General features: G+C 39.7%; 1 protein-coding gene across 1 annotated transcript; it reads right to left on the reverse strand.

Annotated features, from left to right (window-relative positions):
• Window positions 1-893: 893 nt before the first annotated feature.
• Window positions 894-23,894, reverse strand: SQLE (squalene epoxidase). Its single transcript, XM_047724719.1, has 11 exons — window positions 23,604-23,894; window positions 20,310-20,559; window positions 14,088-14,268; window positions 12,526-12,622; window positions 11,463-11,576; window positions 11,153-11,324; window positions 8,362-8,457; window positions 4,530-4,672; window positions 3,995-4,091; window positions 2,450-2,537; window positions 894-1,418 (listed from the first exon to the last, which is right to left on the reverse strand). Exons 1-11 carry the CDS (start codon window positions 23,892-23,894, stop codon window positions 1,226-1,228), a joined length of 1,722 nt encoding a protein of 573 aa, XP_047580675.1. The 3' UTR covers window positions 894-1,225.
• Between the last annotated feature and the right edge of the window lie 1,812 nt (window positions 23,895-25,706).

A 25,706-nucleotide genomic window follows, 5' to 3' on the forward strand; every position in this document is an offset into this window, starting at 1 on the left:
CTGGGACGCTGGTACGGTACATGAGAACTTAGCCAGTCAGTCCATGGCCATCCTACAGCCACATCTCAAAAATACCTTGCTGTATTCCATTTGTAATCAGTAACTGCATGAAGTGAGATATTTGGTTCTATGTGAAAATGGCCCCCAAAGAAAGCCAGCTGCTAAAAAGGCCTGATCTGACAAAGTGAGATTTTAACTAGAAAAGTATGGGATAAACCAGAGGGGACTTTCACAGAACCGAGTGAATGGGTCCACCGTATGCTGCTAAAATGAGGCAAATGATGTATGTGACCGACACCACGAGCGATTTGGCTAGTGACCAATCCTCAATGGAGACAACTGACAAGGTGAAAAAGAGAAATTTTTGTTACAGAAGCTTTTTAAGTTCTTTCTGCCCTTATCATTATAATCTGAAGTAGTTATGTAACATTCCAAGGTATGTGTTACTGCTCTTTCAGGGGGAGTGACTTTGGTGATATTTAGGGATTTGCTGAAATTTTATGATACCTTTCTGATGTCCACGGTCTCTTCAAATATACGAAAACTCAGTGAATTCTGATTTCTAAGCATTATGCCAGATATTACGAATGCTTGTTTGTTCATTCACTGCTTCTGTAAGTAATCCTAGCCTGGCTAAGTCATGTTACATAATGGAACTTATAAAGCCCTGATTGCGTTCCTGTGAACCTGGTGTTTCCAAAGAACCCAGAGGAGAACCTTAAAGTTGCCTCATAGGATACATGAGGAAAATCAAGTCCAGAGATTTTTAAGGCAACTTCCCCAACATCAGTTATTTCACAGAACAGGCTTCCCTCTGCATTTTCCATCCCGCTTTGGTTTTCCTTCCCATGATCACGAGGCTACCTCAAGGCCACGACAGAGACAAAAAGACATTACAGTTCATTCCTCACTTTATTTGCATGTCCCACAATGACTCCTCCCAGATACTAAATTCAAAAGAAAAACCACAGTTCCTCAGTGTTAGCACTAATTTAAGATAAAATCATTTCTTTTAAATGTCTACTTTACCCTTCATTTTAAATTGCAAAGTATGTATTTACATGTTTATATACAGATAACTTCAAAAATGAATTAACCCCAATCTTGGTCCAAGAGTTTCCACTTTAGAAGTGGGATAGTTCTATGTTATGTACATCCTCTTCCAAAAGTCTCTTAGGACTTGGTGAGTTCCAAATATTTGTTCATAAATGGTTCCCCTGTAAGTTTAATGGACCAGGTACTTAATTTCCGAGTAAATCAGAGGAAATATTACAGAACATGCTTTGTACAATACAGCACCACTACTGAGAATGGCTCGGGGTTTTGTAATCCAAGGTTCCGATTTAAAGCAGAAATATGTGGCATAGATTGCCACAGCAAAGAAGTGTCCAATTAAAATGAGAGGGTTAGGAGACAGGCTGTAAGAGAAAAAAAAAATGCATGTATTAGTAAGACCCAGCAATTAAAATTTAATCATAGAAGGATTCTAATTACATATCTCCTATAAAACTAAACACATATTCTGCATTCTAGAGGACTCTGGAAGCTTGTGTTGCCTGTGCTCTGACAGCAGGGACAAATAAATGTTCTTATAAGAAACTCCTTAGAATATACCCCTGTCTGTCAGAGAAGCCAGGAACTCTAAGTCTGTTTGACATACACTGTATGTGTGAAGCTGTTTTCTTTCACTGTTCTTGAGATCTCTGCCTGAAGTACCTGGATGGCCTGACCTGTGTGAGTCTTAGGTTTTACAGAAGGAACAGTATTGACATTTCAGATTATAGACAAATGAGAACAGACTTAAAGAATTTTACTGTGCAGACTTTTCAAGAATAATTCTACATATGTCTGCACTGTCAAAACCATTAGTGAGTTTCACAAGTCCCTGCACCTTAACCAAAGTAAATTTTTAATACAGATTCCTCTATTATCCACAGCTCCCACAGGTCAGATCATGTGGTTAAACCCACCGGCAAAAAAACAAGCTTCTGGTTTGTTTTGTTTTGTTTTGTTTTTTTAAGATTTTATTTATTTACTTGACAGAGATCACAAGCAGGCAGAGAGGCAGGCGGAGAAAGAGGAGGAAGCAGGCTCCCTGCTGAGCAGAGAGCCCGATGCGGGGCTCTATCCCAGGACCCTGAGATCATGACCCGAGCCGAAGGCAGAGGATTTAACCCACTGAGCCATCCAGGCGCCCCAAGCTTCTATTTTAATCAGAGCTTTGGCCTCATCTACCACCAGCTTCTATTCAACACTGTTTTCCCAGAAGTAAAACACAGGGCTAAATGTTGCTTTCTTCATTTCTCTGAGCAACTTTCTGATTGGGCTTCTTAGGGACAGTAAAGTTGACAAAATATAGAAGGAAGAAAGACTTGCAGTAATTCATAAACTGAGCAGTCCAAAGAAAATCTGAAAGATCTGGTTCCTTTGTGTCAACAAAACAACTTACACAGAAAGCAGCCCAACAGGACCAGCAACACATTCTCCACCAAGTTTGAAATAAAGAAAACAGGCTTTTCTTAGTTGATGTAGGGAATCTAAAATAAAATTTGGAAGTTAAAGTTGTTTAAAAGTTATTTCCTTGACTGTGTTGTAAATTCATTAAGTGATGCAAATATTCTGCAAACTTTTTGTTCAAAAACACAATTCTAGAAACCAAATTCCCAGTCTCTAAGATACCCAACTTGTATCTCTGAGCAGTAAACTATCAAGTAAAAGGACAGCTATGAAGGTAAACATTAACAATGCCTTAGATCTGTATAGTTTTTCATACTTTTCAAAGTGACTGATTAAACCCTCACAACACAGTATTATCAACCAATAATTTTATTTGGAATAAATGTTTCTTTAAGGTCTACCTAGATTTTTTCTTTAGAACAGATTAAAGAAAGATGTAATATGGTACACTTACTCCAATAAAACTCTTTCTTCCTCTAATCTTTCATAACTTTTTAAAAGTTTTTTGTTGACAGATTCAAATTCATAATGTAAGAAAATCAAGAGCTTAGGAAAGCTTAAAAAGAAGCACTTTGAACAACTCAAAACTTGATTCTTCCCTTTTTACTTGCCCACCCAGCCATTTCAGCTTCCATAGCAACAGGCAAGAGAAGTTTGACTGGCAAACACAATCAGTGAGTTGGTTTTTTTTTTTTTTTTTCTTTTAGCAAGAATAATGCATGTAGAGGCTACAGAAGGTACTTGTATTATCTTTTGTACTCAAGTCACCAAAGCATAGATCGCTGGGACCCTGGCCAGTTCACAGAAGTAGCTTTGTTGTATATATCTGAAGTAATAGGACTGGAATTACATTTATTCCTGAAAACCTACACATTGAGTTTCGTTAATCTACCATTAACTAATCTACGCTGCTGGACTTGGGCAGTGGCATGGTCACCTCTAGCTCCATTTCTAATACTGCTTCTGCTAAGTCACATTTTCCTTAATATACAGACTGACCATCGCCACTTTACAATACAGAAACAAAAACAAAAGCATGGGACTATTTCAAATGAGTAAAAGGTAGATTCGTTTTACTTGTGCACTGTAATAGGAGACAAAATCCAAACTTGTTATGCAGCTCATACTCATTTTAAAACATACTACTTCGAAAAGAAATTGAAACTTGTGTTCAGGAAGAAAACGATTAACAACTGTATTACATTTTAATTCACGGTCGGAAAGATCCTCTATCACAACTTATGCATTTATGGATATGCGTGCCCTGATCTGGACCAGAGGAATTAATAAAGATACGCTACTGAAGTAGTGCTGGGAAGGTTGTCTTAAGCCTTCCACACAAGGTGGTGGATACATGATGATTAGAGACGAAAAATCTTGCTCAAGGATGGAGTTACAAAGGGCCGCCACTTGGGATCTAGCAGACTGGGGAAACACGACTATTTCTCCTAATCACTAACTTGTTTACAATTAAGCTCCCTTCCTGTGCTAAAAATCTGTAGCTCAGTAATTTTCGTTTAAAAATATCTATACTTACCATCTGGAGCAGAAAATAATTCATAAAGAGCCTGAGCAAGGATATTCACAACAAAGGAGTGAGATGTTTTTCTTGCCCAATAGAATGATTTTTTGGCCTAAAAAAGAAAAACATCACTTATTACATGGTAAGCGTGGGGAGAAAGCACAAATTAATGTTTACAATCCCCTCAAACTGATGTTTATCCTGAAGATCATCTATATGTAAGCATATCTTATATTTATCATTTATATATACACACAAAACATCTCCAAAGGAATGGGATTTCCAAAACTCTAAAGCAAAATATACAATTTCTATGAGCAAAGTGGTCCATTCAATCCAATGTGACATAATATTCAAACACAGAAATTTAGAAATTCTGTGAGATTTGTGGGTTGCACAGGCTCACGGTTCTTTATGCCTGAACAAGACTGCCTAAAGACCAGGACTTGGGATCAGATTCCTGGGTACTAATCTCCCCAATAAGGCCCCATTCCTCTTAGGCCCAGAAAGAAATCTATTGAGACATTTTTGCCAAAGAATAATATCATACCTGGAAAACAGCTGCATCGTCATAAAGGTCAGGGATACCCTTTAGCAATTTTCTCCATAATTTCAGATCTTTAAAAACAACAGTCATTCCTCCTCCAGTAAGAGGATGTCTCATATTATATGCATCTCCCAAAAGAAGAACACCTATAATGAGAGAATTTAGATAATGACATCATCCTGGATGCATCCCATAAAACAAAAACAAAAACAAAAATTCTTTGTTGTTAACTAATAAACATTATGAATGTCTGTACGGTTCTAAGGGAAAGAAAGTAGGCCCAGTAGGATGATACACAGCCACATTGTGGTTTGAATTAAAAAGCAGTTATAAGAAGATACTCCAAACCTATCTGAAGTTAATTTAGAGGACTAAGCCTTGACTGAATCTTATCTGAAAATGAGCCCCTTGATTCAAAACTTCAGAAGCAGGAATGCTGCCCTCTAGGTGCACCTCCTGAGCTGCCAAAGATTCCCCAGCCACGGTCAGCCTGGTTAATGACCTAACATTCACGGTGACATTTCAACAAAGCATTAATTTCATTTAATCTAAGAGAGAAATCGACGACCATAATAACATTAACGGGACAAAATTATGGATAGTTCTTTTCTGCACTGTCACAATATGCTACATTTACAACTAAATATAAAATATATATAATAAACATTAACTTATAAAAAGGAAAACTTCCAAATATTAATTGAAATTTATGTATGACTTATATCTCCCACTAAAAACCAGCACAAACTACAAAGAGCTTTTATTCCTCCTCCTCCCTAGAACATTTCTAATTCCACCAGTTATCGCTGCCATGTTGTTTATGTCCATTTGGAATTAGCTTCTTCATTCTGTTTTGCATTAGTCTGTTTAAAAGATCAGTAGTTTATTAAGCCTGTTTTTCCATAGCAAATTCAATCCGTTATGTTCAGGAACCATAGTGTATCAACAGCTCCCAATCGGACCTCTCTTTGGAGCTCTGCACTCACATCTTCAGTGGTGTTCCACACACCTCCACTCAAATGCCTTACCAGCACTTTATACCCAGTATGTCCGAAAGTGAACTCATCACCTCTTCCCACACGTCCTTAAACTTGCATTCTTTTTCCTTTATTTCCAATATCATCAAATAGCTGGCAAAATTACCAAAACCTGAAACCTGGAATCCACCAAGAGGCCTCATTGTCCCTCACTACAACAGCCAATGAGTCACCACGTTGCATGCATTCTATATCCTAGAAAGTATGGGATTCCATTCCCTACCTTCCATTTCTATAGCCACAACCCTAGTTTTAACCTTTTTTCACCATTCATATGGAATAATTACATAGTCTTACTAGATTTAGCCTGATCTGTCCTCCAAGCCATACTCCACGACATATCAAGAGTAGTATCTCTAGGGGCGCCTGGGTGGCTCAGTGGATTAAGCCTCTGCCTTCGGCTCAGGTCATGATCCCAGGGTCCTGGGATCAAGCCCCGAATCGGGCTCTCTGCTCAGCAGGGAGCCTGCTTCCTCCTCTCTGCCTGCCTCTCTGCCTACTTGTGATCTCTGTCAAATAAATAAATAAAATCTTTAAAAAAAAAAAAAAGGAGTAGTATCCCTAAAATAAAAATCTAATCATGCCACTATCTCATTTAAAACTTTTCAATGAACTATTAGAAACTAATAAATGAGATCAGCAAGGTTTCAAGAGAAAGATAAATATGCAAAAATCAATTCTGTTTATATACACTAGCAATGAAGAATCTTAAAATGAAATTAAGAAAACAAGTCTATAATAGCATGAAAAGGAATAAGATACTTGGAAATCAGTTTAACAAAAGAAATGTAAAACACTCTGAAACTACAAAATATTGTTTAAAGAAAAAACTCTCACTACATTTACAGTCAAATTAATTTTTTTTTAAAGATCGTTTTTTTTTAAAGATCGCCTAAAGACTACAGGCGCCCCTACAGTCAAATTAATTTTGACAAGAGTGCCAAGACACTTCAATGGGGAAAGAACTATATTTTCAGCAAATGGTACTGGGACAACTGGATATCCGCACACAAATGAAATTGAATCCCTTCCTCACACCATACACAAAATTTTAACACAAAATGGACAAATACTTAAATGGAGTAGCTAAAACTATAAAGCTCTTAGAAGGAAATATAGGAATATAAATCTTCATGACCTTGGACTGAGCAAAGACTTTTTAGATATGGCATCAAAAACACAATTGACAAAATAAAAAAAAGATAAACTGGGCTTTATGAAAATTAAAAACTTCAACGGACTCCATCACCATGGAATGAGAGAAGTTTGTGCAGCTCATTTATCTGATAAGGGATTTATATCTAGAATATATAGAGAACTATTAGAACTCAACAATAAAAGTTTTTTTTTATTTGACCAATTAAAAAATGTGCAATCTGAATGGACATTTCTCCAAAGAAAAAATACAAATGTCCAATACACACATGAAAAGATTTTCAGCACCATTATCCATCAGAGGAATACAAATCAAAACCACAATGAAGTACCACTTGACACCTAAAAGAAGGGGTATGGCTAAAAAGACAGATAATAGCAAATGCCAGTGAGGATGTGGAGAAACGGAACCCTCATACATTGTTAATGAGAATATAAAAGGGGGCAGTCCCTTTGGAAAACAGTTTGGCAGTTCCTCAAAGAGTTAAAAGAGTTACCATACCCAAGAAAAGTGAAAATTAAGTCCACGCAACAACTTATATGCAGATGTTCACAACAGCATTGTTCATAACCTCCAAAAGTGCAAACAAATGAAATGTCTATCAACTGAAGAATGGATAGTTAAAATGTAGTATATGCACACATGGAATACTATTTGGCCACAAAAACAAATGAAGGACATGCTACATGGATGAACCTCAAAGAAGCCAGTTACAAAGGTCCACTGACTACATATATAGGAAATATCCAGAATAGGCAAATCTATAGAGACAAAAAACAGATTACTGGATGCCTGGGCTGGAAGTGGGAGAAAATGAGCAGTGACCGCTAATGGGTATAACATTTCTTTTTGGGGTGATAAGAAGTTTCTAAAATTGACTGTGGTGATGGTTGCACATATCCATGAATATACTAAAAATGAACTGTATAAACTTTAATGGGTGAACTATATGATTTGTGAATTACATCTCAATAAAGCTATTAAAAAAAAATCTTTTAAATGACTTTCCACTGTCTATGGGATTAAAACTAAACTTTAAAGAAATACCTTACCTACCCACTGCTCTGACACCTATCATGTGCTCCAGCCATAGAAAACTACTGGACTTGACTTCTCAGCCCTCGTGGCCTTTGCAGATATTGTTCCATCTACTTAGAAGTCCCTCTTTCACTGTCCACCCAATGAGCTCCCACAAATCCTTCAGGCCCCAACTCCAGTTTTATTTCCTGAGACACATCTTCCCCAATCACCCTTGACAGTGCACAAGTCCCCCCCCCCCCCCCCGATCATGCGCACCCCTTCACGGTGAACACTGTGGTACATGAGTGGGCTTTGACTACAGCATTCATCAACAGTGTTCTGAAAGTACCAGTTTATACCCCTCACTAGAAAAACTGCCTTCTCTAGATTTAGGACTATACTTAACTGCTGTAGTCCCAATAACTAGTATAATGACATTTACACTCATTATGAAATAATCAAGACATCATAAAACTAATTTTGGTGTAATGTGTTCATAGTAACCAGTCCTCTGTCCCACGTATGATTCCCAGTAGCATAAATTCCATCCCATATTACATTTGGAACATTAAATTTGAGTATTTACAATACCCTTTATAAAATCACTCCAATAAAACAATACCTCGTTTATTTACTGGTGAAGAAGGAAGAAAGCTTGCTGGCATAGATCTCAAACGAGAATTCTGAGTGGCTTCCAGGAACGGTTCTTTGAGGTGATCTGCAATAAATCCCATCCAACCAAATAAATGGTTTATAAAATTTCAATTTCTAATTATCACATGTTCTTATCAAGTTTAAACAAATACCTTCTATTATATGTTACATACAATATGTGCTGTATATGTTATATATACTTTGTGATAAATCAAGAACTAATTATTTTATTAATACGATTGTTCATTAAGAACCTAGTTATTCAAGCTAAGGAGTGACTAAGGATTCTAAGAGAGATTTAATTTAAATAGATACAGCTGAATGAACAAAAAAGCTAAGAGTGAAGCAAATTCAGAAATGAGACAGGGCAAAAAACCATCCCCTTTCTCCCAAATGTTAACTGCCAAGTATCATATTTAACACTTAATTTACCATCACCGCCATATTCTTGGAATTACAGATGAAATATACTAGCAACCCACAAACAACAGGAGGGTATGTACGGCAGAAAAAGGGTAAGTTATAGAGAGCTCTACTTTTCTGAGCTTCAGTTTCTTCATCTGTAACATGAAATGCTTGAAAGAGCTCATCTCTGAGACACTCCCCAGTTTAAAGTTTTGTGCTCCTATCTGTATAGAAAATGAACTGTATTTTCATGCAGTTCCCATTGTAATCTGGGAATAGAGGAGCAAAATGCCTAAGCTGAAATTGTTCCATTCCCATAAGGAGAATTTCAATAACCTAATGACTATTAATATAAACTTATAGTTTCCCACCATGATCTCAGGGCAGTCGGGATTGGAAAAGGCAATCTACGATAAAAGAAAAAAATGCTAAAAATATCACATTATTGACTATTTTTTTTCTTAAATGTGAATAATTCATTTTTCCTCTGAAAGCTTCAAAAATGGCTTCACTAAGTACAAATGTATTGAAATGTTGAAAATGTCATTATTAAAAATCTAAGTAAGGGGTACCTGGGGGGCGCAGTTAATTGAGCGTCCAACTCTTGGTTTTGGCGCAGGTTGTTATCTCAGGGTCGTGAGATGGAGCCCTGTGTCAGGCTCCATGCTCAGCAGAGCCTACTTAAGACTCTCTCTCCCGGGGGCGCCTAGGTGGCTCAGTGGGTTAAAGCCTCTGCTTTCAGCTCAAGTCATGGTTCCAGGGTCTTGGGATCGAGCCCCGCGTTGGGCTCTCTGCTCAGTGGGGAGCCTGCTTCCCTTCCTCTCTCTGCCTGCCTTTCTGTCTACTTGTAATCTCTGCCTGTCAAATAAATAAATTAAATCTTAAAAAAAAAAAGCATTAAAAAAAAACTCTCTCTCCCTCTCCCTCTGCCCCTCCCCATCTTACTCAGACTTTCTCTCAATTTCTCTCTAAATAAATCTTTAAAAAAAATCTAAGTTAGTCCATGTATACTGTTTATATTCTGTTATTCTGTTAATATTGTTATTAAACAGAGTGCTTTCACTTAGATTAAAAAATAACTTCAAAAATAAACAATTTTTAAACAAAATATACCCCTACCAAAGACAGTTTCCTATAATATCACCATTGGCAAGCAGGGTTTCCCTCCAGTTTTATCAATATTCTTTAAAAGATTTTATTTATTTATTTATTTGAGAGACAGAGATCGCAAGTAGGCAGATAGGCAGGCAGAGAGAGGGGGAAGCAGGCTCCCTGCTGAGCAGAAAGTCCGATGCGGGGCTCGATCCCAGGATCCTGGGATTGTGACCTGAGCTAAAAGCAGAGGCTTTAACCCACTGAGCCACCCAGGCACCCCGAATTTTATCAATATTCTTAATATTTTAATTAATACCTTAAATTTTTACTTTTCCTTAGGTATTCCCATTCTCAAAAAAAAAAAAAAAAAAAAAGGCCAGAAAGCAATTTTTTAGGAGTGTTTTACAAACATGTCTGAAATTTCACAAAGCCTTTCTGTACTCAACTCCAAACTAGAAAAGATCTTGAAGATAGATTACAGCTCTCATGTTCCGAGGAAGGGATGTATGAGCCAGACATGCCTGGCCTCGACCTTGGCTCCACCACTTACTAATAGTCTATCCTTGGGGGAGCTTACTGACTCCTAGTTCCCTCATCAATAAAATGGGGATAATGATAATGCCCTATCTCAAAGGGTGACTGCGTAGATAAATGAAATCAAGTTTGTAAAGCACCTTATAGTAGATACTCAATAAATGGTAGCTACCATTTCTACAAAAGCCAAGCACTAAAGTTAAGGAAGTAGGAGAGATAGTTTAAGAATTAAGAGACCAGGGTGCCTGGGTGGCTCAGTGGGTTAAAGCCTCTGCTTTCGGCTCAGGTCATGGTCTCAGGGTCCTGGGATCGAGCCCCACATCGGGCTCTCTGCTCAGCAGGGAGCCTGCTTCTCTCTCTCTCTCTCTCTCTCTCTGCCTGCTTGTGATCTGTCAAATAAATAAATAAATAAATCTTAAAAAAAGAGACCTTATATCAGTAGCCAGGCCACCTAAAAAAGTACCATTTTCCCCAATACTAATAATTATTCTGAAAACAATGATTTGATTATTAATATGAAAAAATATATAAATTATTTTCTTTTAATTTGGAGATTTTTGTATGTGCTGGTTAAATAACTCAACTCCAGCGTATCTGACTAGGTGCGTTTTTTACCTGCCAACCTATCTCTGGCCTAGTTTTAGTGAGAACTGGAGATGGATAGCCTTTTGTGATATTTACTTTCAGATTACAGATTACAATGTGAATGAAATCCTATTTCTTACCAGGTAATTGTGGATAAATTTTTTCAGCCATGTATTCTTTTAAGTTCCTGGGCATTTCTCCTCGAATATCAACAAGTACTCGAGTTTCATTAGATGAAATCTGGTAGATGAGAACTGGACTCGGATTGGCCAAAATAAGTTCAGCATGATTAGCTTTAAACTGTGGTGCGTTCTAGGAAAAATAAATAAATAAATAAATAAATATGTGTGTGTGTGTGTGTGTGTGTGTGTGTGTGTGTGTGTGTGTGTTTTAAGTAACTTTCAAATTCCAAGTTGCTTTTATTTTTCTACAATTACATTCCTATAGTACCTTCATAAGAAAGCCGACAAAATGAGATGAAACAGAAACTTTATTGGAGATCAGGTTTTTCCTGAACTTGGAAAAAAGTCCATCTGCAACAACAGTCAATGGAGCGTGGAGTTCCTACAACAAAGACAAACAATGCTCAGCTAAATGGTTAGAAATACACAGTAAAGGGACCATTCTCTTAAAATGTGCATTCTTGTAAAACAGTTACATATTTTATTGGACAATGTAATAGAGGATAATGAAGATAATGCTAAAAAAGAAGCTGTTACTGGGCTCAAGTTAATGAATGACCAATTTCTAGAGACACTTCCTCTTGAGAGGACTGCCTGCCTTCCAAGCGCTACCATCCAAACCATCTGGGATTAAAGCTACACTTTGATGAACAACAGGGGAAACAACTAAAATCCAAGTGTGGACCACAGAATACTGAATCTCATCACAAAGTCCAAGGACGACTCCACTGTTTATTCTAGAATTTTCTAACTTCATATAGTGTTTTCAATTAGTGGCTAGCGCTTAGAAGAATTTTTGTACACATGGATGTAGGTCCCCATGTTATCTTGAAATCACCCCCATCAGAGTACAGTTTCTAGGTGGTGACCCTAGGGATCAGCCCAGAAATACCAACAGATTAGCCTTTCACTTTCTCTTCTCTTACTAAACCAACATGAGCAGGTACTGGCAACTATTTCACTCTGCAATTTCTGCAGAGATTCTCTTACTTTTCCCTGTCAGATTAAAACAATTGTTTGTCTATCCTAATCATTTCTTTTACGTTGAATCCTTCCTTTTATCACCTTCCAGGTCCTCTCTGTCTCTCTGCACATGTATACTTCAGTTTGATACTGCTGATCTAGTGGCACGTGTCTACAAAGCTGTTTGTACAGAGTTCTGCAGAGCTATGACGAGCAATGTGTTGCAGTCTGAAATCACCCTGCTGCAGAGGGTTTAGAGAAAACTCCGTCTATCAGACGAGTGAATCGGTGAGCCTACTTTTCAAAGGAGTAGGAGAAAAAGGAGGAAAAACATGTCTTAGGAAGAACTAACATTGGCTATCTCTCACCTTGATGTCCCCGGTTTCTTTATCCCTGTACTGAACTCCTATCACAGTATCATCTTCTTCTAGTAACTGTAGCACGATGCCTTCAATAAACTTTGTACTAAAGGATAAGCAGAAAGAAATTATACAATAGCACACTTGAACAATTTAAATAAGGAATGACAAATTCTTTATTCCTTATCTCCAGTGTACACACATGTACGTAGGGAAGGTCTGGAATGACAAAATGCAAAAACATCATTTATGGACTTTGGAAGTAAGTGTGGTTTTTATTTTCTAACTTCTTGAAGTTAAATACATATATACTGGTGTAATGATTTTTAAAAGTAACACGAGATTTTTACCTCATTTCATTAAGAAAAATACATGCAGAGAAACGTCACACACCACACAAATTCATAGACAGATGGGAAAATATTGAATTGGGAGCTTATCCACCAAATTACTCAGAATAGTTACTTCTAGTCAAAAGAATCATGGATAAATTTTACAATCTTTGTATTTGTGTGTATTTTCCCATGTTTCCACAATGAACACATTCTACTTCCACAGATAATCAAAATCTCAGTCCTAAGGGTAAGTCCACTCACACCTTTACCTGCTTTCTCAACACTTCTGCCCTTGCTAATGAGATGAGGGTTCTCATGTGCAAAACATCCTCAATTATAGTGCTTAAGGGCTAGGGGCAAATAGAAGTTAATAATTAAGAGAAGAGCCAGTCCTGTCCAACTAGGGTTTTCCCTTGAAGTCTCTGTTTGTTCTGACTTTTAACAGAAAATACGGTAAGCACAAAACCCCAACTCCCAAATAGTTAGATGAGGACTCAAACCTCAGTTGCAACTGTATCCTTTAAATTACAACAACAACATAAAACTACACAGTGTATTCAGTCAAAGGAAAAATCTCAATAGTTTTGTCATTTAAATGGAAATTCTCGGGACGCCTGGGTGGCTCAGTGGGTTAAGCCGCTGCCTTCGGCTCGGGTCATGATCCCGGGGTCCTGGGATCGAGTCCCGCATCGGGCTCTTTGCTCAGCAGGGAGCCTGCTTCGCTTCCCTTCCTCTCTCTCTGCCTGCCTCTCTGCCTACTTGTGATCTCTCTCTGTCAAATAAATAAATAAAATCTTTAAAAAAAAAAATAAATAAATAAAATAAATGGAAATTCTCTACATGATATTGTCAACAAATGCAAGGCAGATCTAACATTCTTTTTTTTTTTTTTTTTAAGATTTTATTTATTTATTTGACAGACAGAGATCACAAGTAGGCAGAGAGGCAGGCAGAGAGAGAGAGAGAGGAGGAAGCAGGCTCCCTGCCAAGCAGAGAGCCCAATGCGGGGCTCGATCCCAGGACCTTGGGATCATGACCTGAGCCGAAGGCAGAGGCTTTAACCCACTGAGCCACCCAGGCGCCCCAGATCTAACATTCTTGTAACTTAACAGTTTACTTTAGAACACCTATGCTCTAGCCCCTCCCCAAACACTTATGACAATTTATGAAATAATATTTGTGCAAAGGCCAAGTTCAAATGTGTTTCTTTAACATTCTATATCTGAGTAGTCTTACTTGGGCTCTGCCATAGCTGCTTTCCGGAGACCCATTATGAATCTTCCATGATGGAAAGCTCTTCCGCTCCGCACCTGACTGTTTTCTGACAGAGGATAAGGAATCTGAACTTCTGATTTGCTTTCCTGATCATGAATTATGTAGCCATCTACCACCTGGGCATCAATACCTTCCACTGCATCTGCAAAACAATTCAGGGCAAAAAAATCAATTTTGTTAACATGCTCAGAGTTCTAAGGATAAGGAGGCATCAAAAATGAGTTTCTGTCTTCATAATGCAATGAAACCATTTTGACAACGGGACATTATTATAACTATTTCAGAAATTTTAATGTGTCTGGAAGACAACCGTCTTAGCAAATCTGTAATACCACAAAAGATTAATATTTATATATAAAATGTATTCATTAAATTCCATAGGAAAAATATTAAGACCCTCGTAATAATGGCTGAAAAGTTTATGTGTATTCACGTGAAGCGATAGAGAAATATTGAACATAGCAGAGAAATGTTCAATCAGTGAAATAAATTAAAACAGTAAGATATAAAATCTATCAAAATTGCTGGTGAGATTGTAATAAAACTGATAAATTTACTGGTCATACTGTAAACTAAAAACATTTTAGAAAGTAACTATAGCACTAATTATCAAGAACCAAAAAGAAGTTACAACCTTTGATATAATAATCTTAAATCTTGTAAATCTTCATCTTTTGTTCATCCTAAAGATATAATTTTTTATAATCTTTAAAGTTATATGCAAAAATAAGTTCACTATAGTGTTATCTCTAATAAAGAATAACTGAAAACAACCTAAATATTTATCTAAATTAGAAAGAGTACATTATGAAATATCAATTGAGAATATACCATACATAGGCCTAAAATCATAATGGTTAGTATATTAAGCTGAAGTACATTAGAATAATGAAAGAAATAGATGAAAGAAAATCTTCAGAAACACTTCTATCACACATCTAGGCTATGATCAAAATAAATTTGTTTTCTGATATTCTTTTTAATTGTACTTAAAATCCACAAAGACACAAGCTGGATGAATATTGTACATATCTGACCCAAAATCAAAACTAGTTAGTTTTTCAGTATGGTTCACAAATTATTACAGTTAAAATTCAGTCAGAGGTTCAGTACACAGACATCTTAAAAGCTGCCAGTTAACAGTGTGTTTGGTTTGGATCTCAGCAAATTGCCAGTTGTTTCTGACCTAAATATTTGAAACCCATCTGGTATTTCTATATTGCTTTGTCCAGCTACTGAGACAGTTTTGTTTTTCTTAACGCATAGCTGTATTACAGAAGTACCTGAAATGTTCAAACATTTTATTCATTTATTTGAGAGAGAGAGTGAAAGAGAGAGAGCATGAAAAGGGGAAGGGAGGGAGAATCAGACTCCCCACTGAGCAGAAAGCCTGACATGGGACTCAATCCTGGGACTCAAGGATCATGAACTGAGCCGAAGGCAGTTGCCCAGCCGACTGAGCCACCCAGGCGCCCCAGTACTTGAAATGTTTAAATTGGCCAATTTTAGGACACACCAGAAAATGTAAAAAGTATAGTAGCACAGCAAAACTTTTCCTTGGGTAAACTAACTTAAGATAAGCTAAATAAGGTCTAATTTAAGATTTCTTAATATCTGTCTCTATCTCGACTTTATTGATAAAATCAAATATAGCCCACTTTGAACACTTTTACTTTCTTAAGCAGACAAAAAGACAGTACCCTACACTTCAATGAAATTCATGCTTAAAAACTCATGCTTAAATACTAGATGTTAACATTGAAGCCAGTGACATAACTTAGAGCTATCACCATCTATTAATCGTAAAGCTCCACACTTAAGATACTAGGACTACTGGTCAACATATCAGATAAGATGAAATGGAAAACATTCTTTCACATTAAAAAATGCAGAATTGCCTGCTATAAACAGGCAAATTTAAAAAACAAAACTAGCAATGGAAAAAACAAGAAACAAAAAACCACCTATGCTAAAAATGGAAAGCAAATTCAAAGTCAAACTAGTGAGCAAGTTTTAAAGGCAACAGCATAAGAGCATCAGAACCACAAGCCTAAATGACTGGAGTTTTAAGGACCGCTCCTGAATACGAGGTAGGGGTTCCCCATGGCCAGGGACAATGAAACTTAGCACCATTCATAAATTTCTTGTCAATAAAATAGAAACCACAAAAACTCAATTCAGTGTCCTGACATATGGCATGGAATCCAGACATACCTTTGTGCCATGACCTGGTATAAAGCCTGAACCTCAAACTGAGTATACAGTGCATAATAAAATAGGTATCATTTATGAAAGCCCAAATATAAACCAGAATCAAAGAATAAATATAACAAAAGACCTAGAAGCATGAAACTTTACTTAAATGCATTAAAGACCTAAGTGAATGGACAGTATACCACATTCATGGATAGGAAGTCCAAATCAATTATTTCAAAACTGAGGTATAGATTCAGTGCTAGTTCAGTCATAATCTTGACAGACTTTTTTTTTTTAATCTAATTCTAAATTATATATAGAAAACAAAACACCAAGGGGACGCCTGGGTGGCTCAGTTGGTTAAGCAGCTGCCTTCGGCTCGGGTCATGATCCCGGCGTCCTGGGATCGAGTCCCACATCGGGCTCCTTGCTTGGCGGGGAGCCTGCTTCTCCCTCTGCCTCTGCCTGCCATTCTGTCTGCCTGTGCTCGCTCTCTCTCCTCTCTCTCTGACAAATAAATAAAATCTTAAAAAAAAAAAAAAAAGAAAACAAAACACCAAGAAAAGCCAAAATAATCTCAAAGAAAACAAGATGGGAAGGAAATTCCTCACTAGATATTAAGATTTAATATAAAATTATAGCATTTAAATTATAATGTATTAATTTTAAGAATTCTAGATATTAAGCTTAAGCCATAGGGCAATCAATTATTTTTTTAAAGATTTTATTTTTTTGTTTACTTATTGACAGACAGAAATCACAAGTAGACAGAGAGGCAGGCGGGGGGTGGTGGGGGAAAGCAGGCTCCATGCTGAGCAGAGAGCCCGATGTGGGGTTCGATCCCAGGACCCTGGGATCATGACCGGAGCTGAAGGCAGAGGCTTTAACCCACTGAGCCACCCAGGTGCCCCAGGGCAATCATTAAAAACCCATATTCAGGGGGCACCTGGATGGCTCAGTTGGTTAAGCATTCAACTCTTGATTTCAGCTCAGGTATGATCTCAGAGTCCTGAGATCAAACCCTGCATTAGGTTCCATGCTCAGTATGGAGTCTACTCGGAATTCTCTCCCTCCCTTTCCCTCTGTCCCTCCACCTGCTCATGCAATAAATAAATAAATAAATAAATAAATAAAATCTTTTTTAAATTTTAAAAATAAATAAAGACTCATACTCAGGAAGGATAAATCCATATTATATTAAACATCCATACTCGAGGGGTGCCTGGGTGGCTCAGTGGGTTAAAGCCTCTGCCTTCGGCTCAGGTCATGATCCCAGGGTCCTGGGATCGAGCCCCGCATCAGGCTCTCTGCTCAGTGGGGAGCCTGCTTCCACCTCTCTCTTTCTGCCTGCCTCTCAGCCTACTTGTGATCTCTGTCAAATAAATAAATAAAAATCTTTAAAAAAAAAAAAATCCATACTCGAGGGACGCTTGGGTGGCTCAGTCAGTTAAACATCTGCCTTCACCTCAGATCATGCTCCCAGGCTCCTTGCTCAACAGCCTACTTCCTCTGCCTGCTCTGCCTGCTGCTCCCCCTGCTTATGTGCTCTCTCGCTCTCGCGCTCTCTCTCTCTATGACAAATAAATAAATAAATAAAATCTTTAAAAACAAAATCCATACTCCAGAAAGTAACTATACCAAGTGTTCCTTTATCCACATCTCATACCTCAGGGGAAATGAATAGCATAGTAAATGTTAATGAGGACTCTTATTTTTTTTTTTAAAGATTTTATTTATTCGTTTGACAGAGATCACAAGTAGGCAGAGAGACAGGCAGAGAGAGAGGAAGGGAAGCAGGCTGCCTGCCAAGCAGAGAGCTCGACGTGGGGCTGGATCCCAGGACACCGGGATCATGACCTGAGCCAAAGGCAGAGGCTTTAACCCACTGAACCACCCAGGCGCCCCTGAGGACTCTTACTTTTTTTTTTTTTTTTTTTAAGATTTTATTTATTTATTTGACAGAGAGAGATCACAAGTAGACGGAGAGGCAGGCAGAGAGAGAGAGAGAGAGGGAAGCAGGCTTCTCGCTGAGCAGAGAGCCCGATGCGGGACTCGATCCCAGGACCCTGAGATCATGACCTGAGCCGAAGGCAGCGGCTTAACCCACTGAGCCACCCAGGCGCCCCTGGACTCTTACTTTTGATATTAAAGTTACTCATTGTATGTGGACTGGCTAAAATACTTCAGAGATGCTCCTTACTCTTGCATAAACTACATATAAAAATCCACTAAGGCTTGTTACTACAACCTCGATGATGTGCCCTGAAGTTAGATCTCTAAATGATTCTATGTAGAGCCATTACTTGGAGAGCATTTCTGGTTGCCAGATGTTCAACCATAAAAGTAACCAAGTCCTGCTCAGGATATTGCCACATCCTCAAGCGAACCTCTCAAGTAAGGTGGAGATTAAGAAACCTAAAAGGACAGAGATGGAATGTCCTTTCTTCATAAAGCACTCTTTCCACTTGGGTCCTAGACCCTGTGGGCTTTTGCTTTTCCTCTGCACTTACTCAGTTCCATCTGAGTGATACCACCATCTATCAGCTGTTCAAACCAAAACCTATGAATCACTTTTAATACCTCCATCTCCCTCATATCTCACATCAATCCCATAGCAAGTCATGCCATTTCTGTCTCTTCATTTTAACATCAGTCTGTCCACTTCTCTTTATATCCTCTGCTACCATGCTAGCCCAAACCACCGTCATCTGCCATTTGAACTTAGCAATGAGCTCCCACTAGACTCTGCATTGACTCCTGCTACCCCACTGCCACAATCCTACAGTCTATTTGCCACATTTTATCCACATATTCTTTTAAAACAGCATTCTACCAACTGCAGGGTGTGACTCAATGGTAAGTGAATGAACTAAATGAAATGTACTTCAACTTGTGAACCGTGTACTTGGGTAGAATCACAAGGATTTAAAAAGTAAAATGAAACAAACTTCAGCCAAATATATGTATGTATGTGCAGGGTCAGAATGTAAAATGTGTTTCTTATTGTGAGTAGGCGTCTAACGTTTGAAGCCACTTTATACAGGCAGAAACCAGGTCACCGCCACACTCCTGCTCCACTGACTGCAGAGCCTTCATGATGTGGCTGCTGCCTCTCTCCCCCCATCCTTAATCTCAAGCCATTCTCCCTTCCCCATCACCCAATACTTCCTAGCTACAACTGCTCTCCTTTTCAGCTCCTTGAATAAAACAGCAAATACTTACATAGTGCCAATCATATACCAGACACTGTTGAGTGCTTTGTGTATATGACTTCATTTCATCCTCATAATAATCTAGGAGGCAAGGACTCATATAAAATGCCCATTTTACAGATGAAGAAACTGGTACATAAGGGTTGAATAACTTAGCAAGGATATATAGCTTTTTAAGCTCCTGAGCTGGTATTCAACCCCATGCAATCTAGTTCCAGAATCAATGCTCATAATTCCCACATCATCCTGCCTACCACATGAGCCAAGCAAGCTCTTCCTCAGTTCAGAGCACAAGCGTATTTTGTACTCTGACCCTTAATAGGGGCCGGTGAATCTGTCTCATTCACCAGTACATCCTTGGTACCAAGTCCAACACCTCAGACAGAGTAGACAGTGAATAAGTATTCCTGAAATGAATAGTTTGTGTTTAAAAATCGATGGTTTAACAGATGATACTTAAATAAAAGATTTTATAAAGGACACATAATATGTACCTTACCAGGGATAGTTCCCTTCACCTTTCACTAAACTTCACGCCTTCATTCTAGTTTTTAATCTTTAATTTTGACCATTTCTGTTTTTTAGCCACTTTATTATATCTCTTCATACACTAAAGCCTTATTCTTTGCTCTCATTTTCATGCCGATCTGTTGGTAAATAGGAACTTTCAGAAATGTAAATAAATTGTAATACCTTTTTTACCAGTTAAAGGATAGTCTAAAGTGAAGAGTGCTTGCTTATACCACATAACTCCTAAAAATTAATATAAACCTACCTTCAAGATCAAGGTCTTGGAGGACATGATAACCACCCGGCTGCAGAAATTCTCCAACTATCCTGTCGGGCTCTTTTAAATCTCTCTCAATTACTGTCACCTTTCTTCCATCTCTGGAAAGCATGGCTGCCAAAGCAGAGCCAACTACACCAGATCCCACAATGATAACTTCGGGATCATTCTGAAAAGATACTGAAGAGGCAGCTGCTCCTATTAAGGTTGTTTCTGAAATATTGATTCCTTTTTTGTGCTGTTAAAAAAAAAAAAAGTTAATTATATATCCACACCTGCTATCCTTAAATCATGCTACTACTATATCGAGACTCTGGACTTCCCCATCTTGGGCAAAAGGTACATCTTATTATCAAACCAAATGCACTATATTTTTAAATCCGGATCATATATAAAAATGACAGATATCAAAATATTTAGTTAAATAAAAATGTATAATTATGTCCCAATAAAATTAAATATATCTTCTATTTTTCCACATATATTTAGAAAATGCTATTATACAGCCATATTTAGAAATCCACACCAGGCTAAATATAAATTATGTTTACAAGGGGCTCCGAAGACTTATTATAGGGAAAATTCTGTCATTAATTACTCAATTCTTCAAGTACATTCTAAGCATCTACCAGATGAAGATCACATACAGCTTCTATTTCGACTTCATATTGCAAACTATTCAGCACCTTTTACATGTTTCCACTATTTATTTTTATTTTCTCCTTCTGGATTTTCATCTGAAAAAAATCTATCTCACCCTAACAATTCCTTTTATATAACAAGAAAACTGTCAAATCCTGGCTATTAATCTATTAATTGAGAATTATTTAACTCAAGAAAATTCTGAAAAGACAAAATAATTCCTCCTGTCCCTTGGGATTTGACCCATTCATATTTGAGTCCTTAACATATAAGAATATATTTAATTTGACCCATCTTGACACTCTAAGAGAGCCTAGCCAAACAGTTGGTCCATTTAGTTATAAACATCAAACCTATCACTAGTTGGGCTGATGATGAAAACTTTAGTCATAAGATGATGAAAAAGTCCTGTTTTGAGAGATTTATGCCCACTCAGAGTAAGAGTGCCTGTTGGGTTTTTTAACATGAATAACTCAGGGTTAAATTAAGTTTTTTTCTTGATATGTAGGTTGACAAATACAAATACATTTCAGATACAGAATTGCAAGGAACAATCTTCTTTGAGTTCTCTGGCCGTATTGATTAAGATAAGCCCAAATGCCATTTTGAAGGGATTTTAACAGAAGACCTGAGGCAAAAAGGAAGGAAATAAAATCTAAAATCTTTTAGAACTTTGATTCTCTGTGATTTTAATATGCATCCAGTCTTCCTTCACTCTACAGGGACTGGGGCCTTGTCCATTCCATTTTTTTAATAATTTCTCTCAGAGAAATTACCTTTTGCCCTTAAGACAAGTGTCTCCTCTTCTCCTACTTCCCATAAGTATTTCTTAATGGCCAGCATAACTGACTATATTTAAACTACTGTTCTGAAAGCAAGATAAGCTCTCTTTGCATCTTAGCCACTTAACTAGTTTTTCTTCCTCAGTTTTCCCTGTTAAACACACACACACACACACACACACACACACACACACACACACAGTCCTGAAAGGGGAATTTAGTTAGTTAAGTCATCCAGACAATGGTCAGTAAAAGCACTAATGGGAAATTAGCACTCGATGAGAGTCCACCAAGTCCCTGATGTTTAGGAATAAGCAGAAAGCCCGAAGCATTCACAAAATGGAACCAATCATTGATTGCTGGCAATCCAATTCTCCCTTCCCCAAAATGTCTCAACATCACATGATATAGCATTCCAGGCACCTACACTAGTGCTCAGAGGCCTTGGCAAAAGTTACCTCAGATAACACCAAAGATTTCAAACTGAGATTAAGATTCCCTCTCCCTCCTTTGCTGCTGCTCCAAGCCATACCCACCATTACTGCTGCTCAAAGCACTAGTCAAAAGGTTCCCAACATGTTATATCTAGAAGTACTCTACCTTTAGTCTAGTAAGAACTACTATTTACTAGGCAGTTACTAATAAGAGCTACCATTTAGTAGTCAGTTACGGGCCACATCACATCATTTAATTCCTTAGCTAAGAGCAAGACTGGTGCCACCCCGGTCTAATAGAAGAGGTAACTGACTCTTACAGAAACGAAGGTCTTGCCAAAGGTCTGAGCCAGAAGTGGTGAGGCAAAAATTCTAAATCAAGTCCTCCCTTCTACAAACCTTGCTAATCTGTACTGTGGATATAGGAAAATAAAGTAGCTCTGGAACCCTCAAGGAGTAAACTACTTTTTTTAGGCCACTCGTCGTAACTTGGAATAATCATCACCCCTCACTTGGTTTCCTACTCCAGTCTCTCACCGGACAGCCCCGCTACCATTCTCCTGTCCCTGCCATCCACTCTCATACCAACTGGAAATGCTTTCTAAAGTTAAAATCAAGTATTATTACTCCCTTGCTTAAAATCCTCCAGTGCTCTCGGGGGAAAAAGTCCAAACACCCACGGCCAACAGGCCCTAAATGTTCCAGCTTTGAAGCCAGATCTCTTCTCCCTCATCTACCATTGTCGTCCTCTGCTGTCTTTGCAGAAGGTCTCACGTCCCCTGTGATTGAAGTCTGGCCTCAGAATTAGGAACGTGCCTGAACTGTGGACCTTAGTCAAGTATCCACATGACCTGGAACATTAAAGTACTAATTTACTCAAGGCCCCACTGACAGAGAAAGAGGAGGGGATTTTGCCCAAGACTTTTAAAAATGCTGAACTAATTTTTACTCCACCAGCCTTCCGAAGTGTTCTTTCTGTTACTCTCCCTGCCAGCTGTCATTTATAAGGACAGGACTTAACCCGCAGCCTCTCTCATTCTCCTCAGGTACAAATACAAGGATTTCAGTAAAACACTTTTTCCCAAAAAGTGATTCTGTCCTCCTTCAAAATGAAATTCTAACATTTCATTTCCCCTTTCATAATCAAATCAATTTCGAATAGCACTGGCTCAACCAACACTAAATGAAACAAATCTTTTCAATCACTCCTAACAGTGGCAAAAATGTAGCCAAGGATCAGTCAAGAACTTAAAAACAAAACGGAACAACAAAAAGCACAATTAAAGGAGAATTTACCATAATGAGATTATCTATTTTGCTGCCTTCTGGCCTTAGCGTAGTCGAAAATTTACATTTGAGTGACCCCAACCCTAATTTTAAAAAAGAACACCCTCACTCATTTGCCTACTTAAAATTCCACCTACCCTCCTAGACCCAAGTTGCTCTTTATGTTCTGATCCCGGGGGCGACTTGGCCCAGAAGAAGCCAATAAGAGGCAAGGCCGACAGAATATCTGAGAAGAGCGCGAACTGGGAGCCGCTCTGCTGGCGCCCCAGGAGGGCTCCGCTCCGGTAGCGATAGCGGTAGGAGAGCACCAGGCCCAGGGACAGGAACACGAGCACGCACAGCAACAGCTCCTTGTTGGCAAAAGAGACGAAGTCTCCGCATTTCTTGTAAAAATATGTGAAAGTGGCAATGCCCAAGAAGGTCCACATCGTTCAAAGGCTCCTCCGGTGCTCCCGGGTCAAAGCTAAGATCCTCTTTTTCTCTGTAGGGTTTTGGTGACTCGAGGATTTCCCCAAAATGTGTCACCAAAGGGAGCACGAGGAATTGGCCAACCTCCAGCAAACACCGTCACAGGATTACAATTCAAATCAGAGGACTCTACAAAATCATATCAAGTTGGTATCAAAGTATGGAAAGAAGGGAAAGTTGTCCAGACTTAGAAAGCAGTATTAAAAAAATCGCCTGCTCCAACAGCTCCCGGCCAGGCTCTCCTCTTCCCAGCAATCCATGTATTTCTTCTGGACCGGCTTCTCCTGCTGCTGGTGGCGTCTCCAAGGCCGCTGTGGGCTCGCCGTGCAGGAGAACCGTCCTCGCCCACCTGCAGCAGGTGCCCTTTCAGAAGCGGATGAGGAGACCAAAGAAACGTCTGGGCGCGGCCTGGCAGGGAAGCGGAGCGCGGAGAGATGCCTCCCCGCGCCCGGCCTGCCTCTTCCCACCGCGGACGGCCTCGGACTCGAGACTGAGGCCCCCGCGCACACAAACGCGGCCGCTCCGCAGAAGCTCCGAGTCACCAGCCCCCGAACCTTCCAGTCCGCGCCTCCGTTTCCCCGCGGGTGAACGGCGGTCCCCACCGAGCTTCTCAGAGGGCGGCGGCTCCTGACAGTCTCCTCGCCAGCATCCTTCGCCGGCTGCCGCTGCCCTCTCCGACCCCGTGCTTCCGCAGTAACCAGAGTAACCACCACGCGCCCTTTGCTCGCCGCTCGCCCCAGCGCGCTGGGACCGTCCAGGGGCTCCGCCCAGGCGAGGACCAGGAGGCGGGGCGCCAGGGCGCGATCCCGCCCCGCCCTGCGCGCCCGGGCGCCCGCCCCGCCCACCGCCGCCGCTAGCCAATCAGGGCGCGCACCGCGCGGTAGGCCGAGATGGCGCTATGCCGCGTTTGACCAATCGCGGGCAGCGCGGCCCGCGCGGCGTCGCCGGGTGAGGCGCTAGGGCGATGTTGCGTGGTGTGGGGTGGGGGCATGGGGTGTGGGGTGGGGGCATGGGGTGTGGGCCTGCTGCCGGGTAGGCGGATGGGAGGGCGCTCGCTGGCTGCGAGGGATGGAGGGGGCGGAGGGGGTAGTTCCCTGCGTCCGCGGTCCGATTACCCGCCGCAGCCCGGGTCGCTGGGGTCCTGCGGGGGAGGAGGTGGAGCTTGTTCCGAGGAAATCGCTGCAGGGAGTAACGCCGCCTACTATCGGACCGGGGCCAGTCACCCCGTGAACGTTTTTGAGCGCTTACTGCGAGGCTGGGGAATCCCAGAGATGAATCGGACACAGCCTTTCTGTCCCCAGCCGAGTGTGTGAAGAGGGCAGTGGAGACCGGCGCGTGGAGAACGTGACACATTGACATTGTCAACTTTCCTTTCTTCATTTTATACTTTTTTGGTACAAACTGAGCAATTCCTTTTTCATCAGTGTTTTTGTTTGTAACACATTGTATCAAAACCCTCAGGGGCACCTGGGTGGCTCGGATTATGATCCCGGAGTCTTGGGATCCAACCCCATGTCGGGCTCCCTGCTTGGTGTGAAGCCTGCTTCTCCCTCTCCCACTCCCCCTGCTTGTGTTCCTGCTCTTCCTGTCTCTCTCTCTCTGTCAATAAATAAATAAATAAAATGTAAAAAAAAAAAAAACCCTCGAGAGTTACTTGCTCACCATTCCTCCAGTCCATAAACTTTTTTGTTTGTTTATTTATTTGACAGACAGAGATCACAAGTAGGCAGAGAGGCAGGCAGAGAGAGGAGGAAGCAAGCTCCCTGCTGAGC

Source organism: Lutra lutra, chromosome 4 (genome assembly GCF_902655055.1).
Source record: "Lutra lutra chromosome 4, mLutLut1.2, whole genome shotgun sequence".
Lineage (NCBI taxonomy): Eukaryota > Metazoa > Chordata > Mammalia > Carnivora > Mustelidae > Lutra > Lutra lutra.

Bases quoted from the DNA above. Each gene is read 5' to 3' on its own strand.
- SQLE (XM_047724719.1), bottom strand. From the start codon at position 23,894: ATGTGGACCTTCTTGGGCATTGCCACTTTCACATATTTTTACAAGAAA. The intron at 4,673-8,361 runs GTATTGTTTTAT...CTCTCATTATAG, and splicing joins TTCACCAGTAAATAAACGAG to GTGTTCTTCTTTTGGGAGAT. The intron at 4,092-4,529 runs GTATGATATTAT...TTTCTTTTTTAG, and splicing joins ACGATGCAGCTGTTTTCCAG to GCCAAAAAATCATTCTATTG.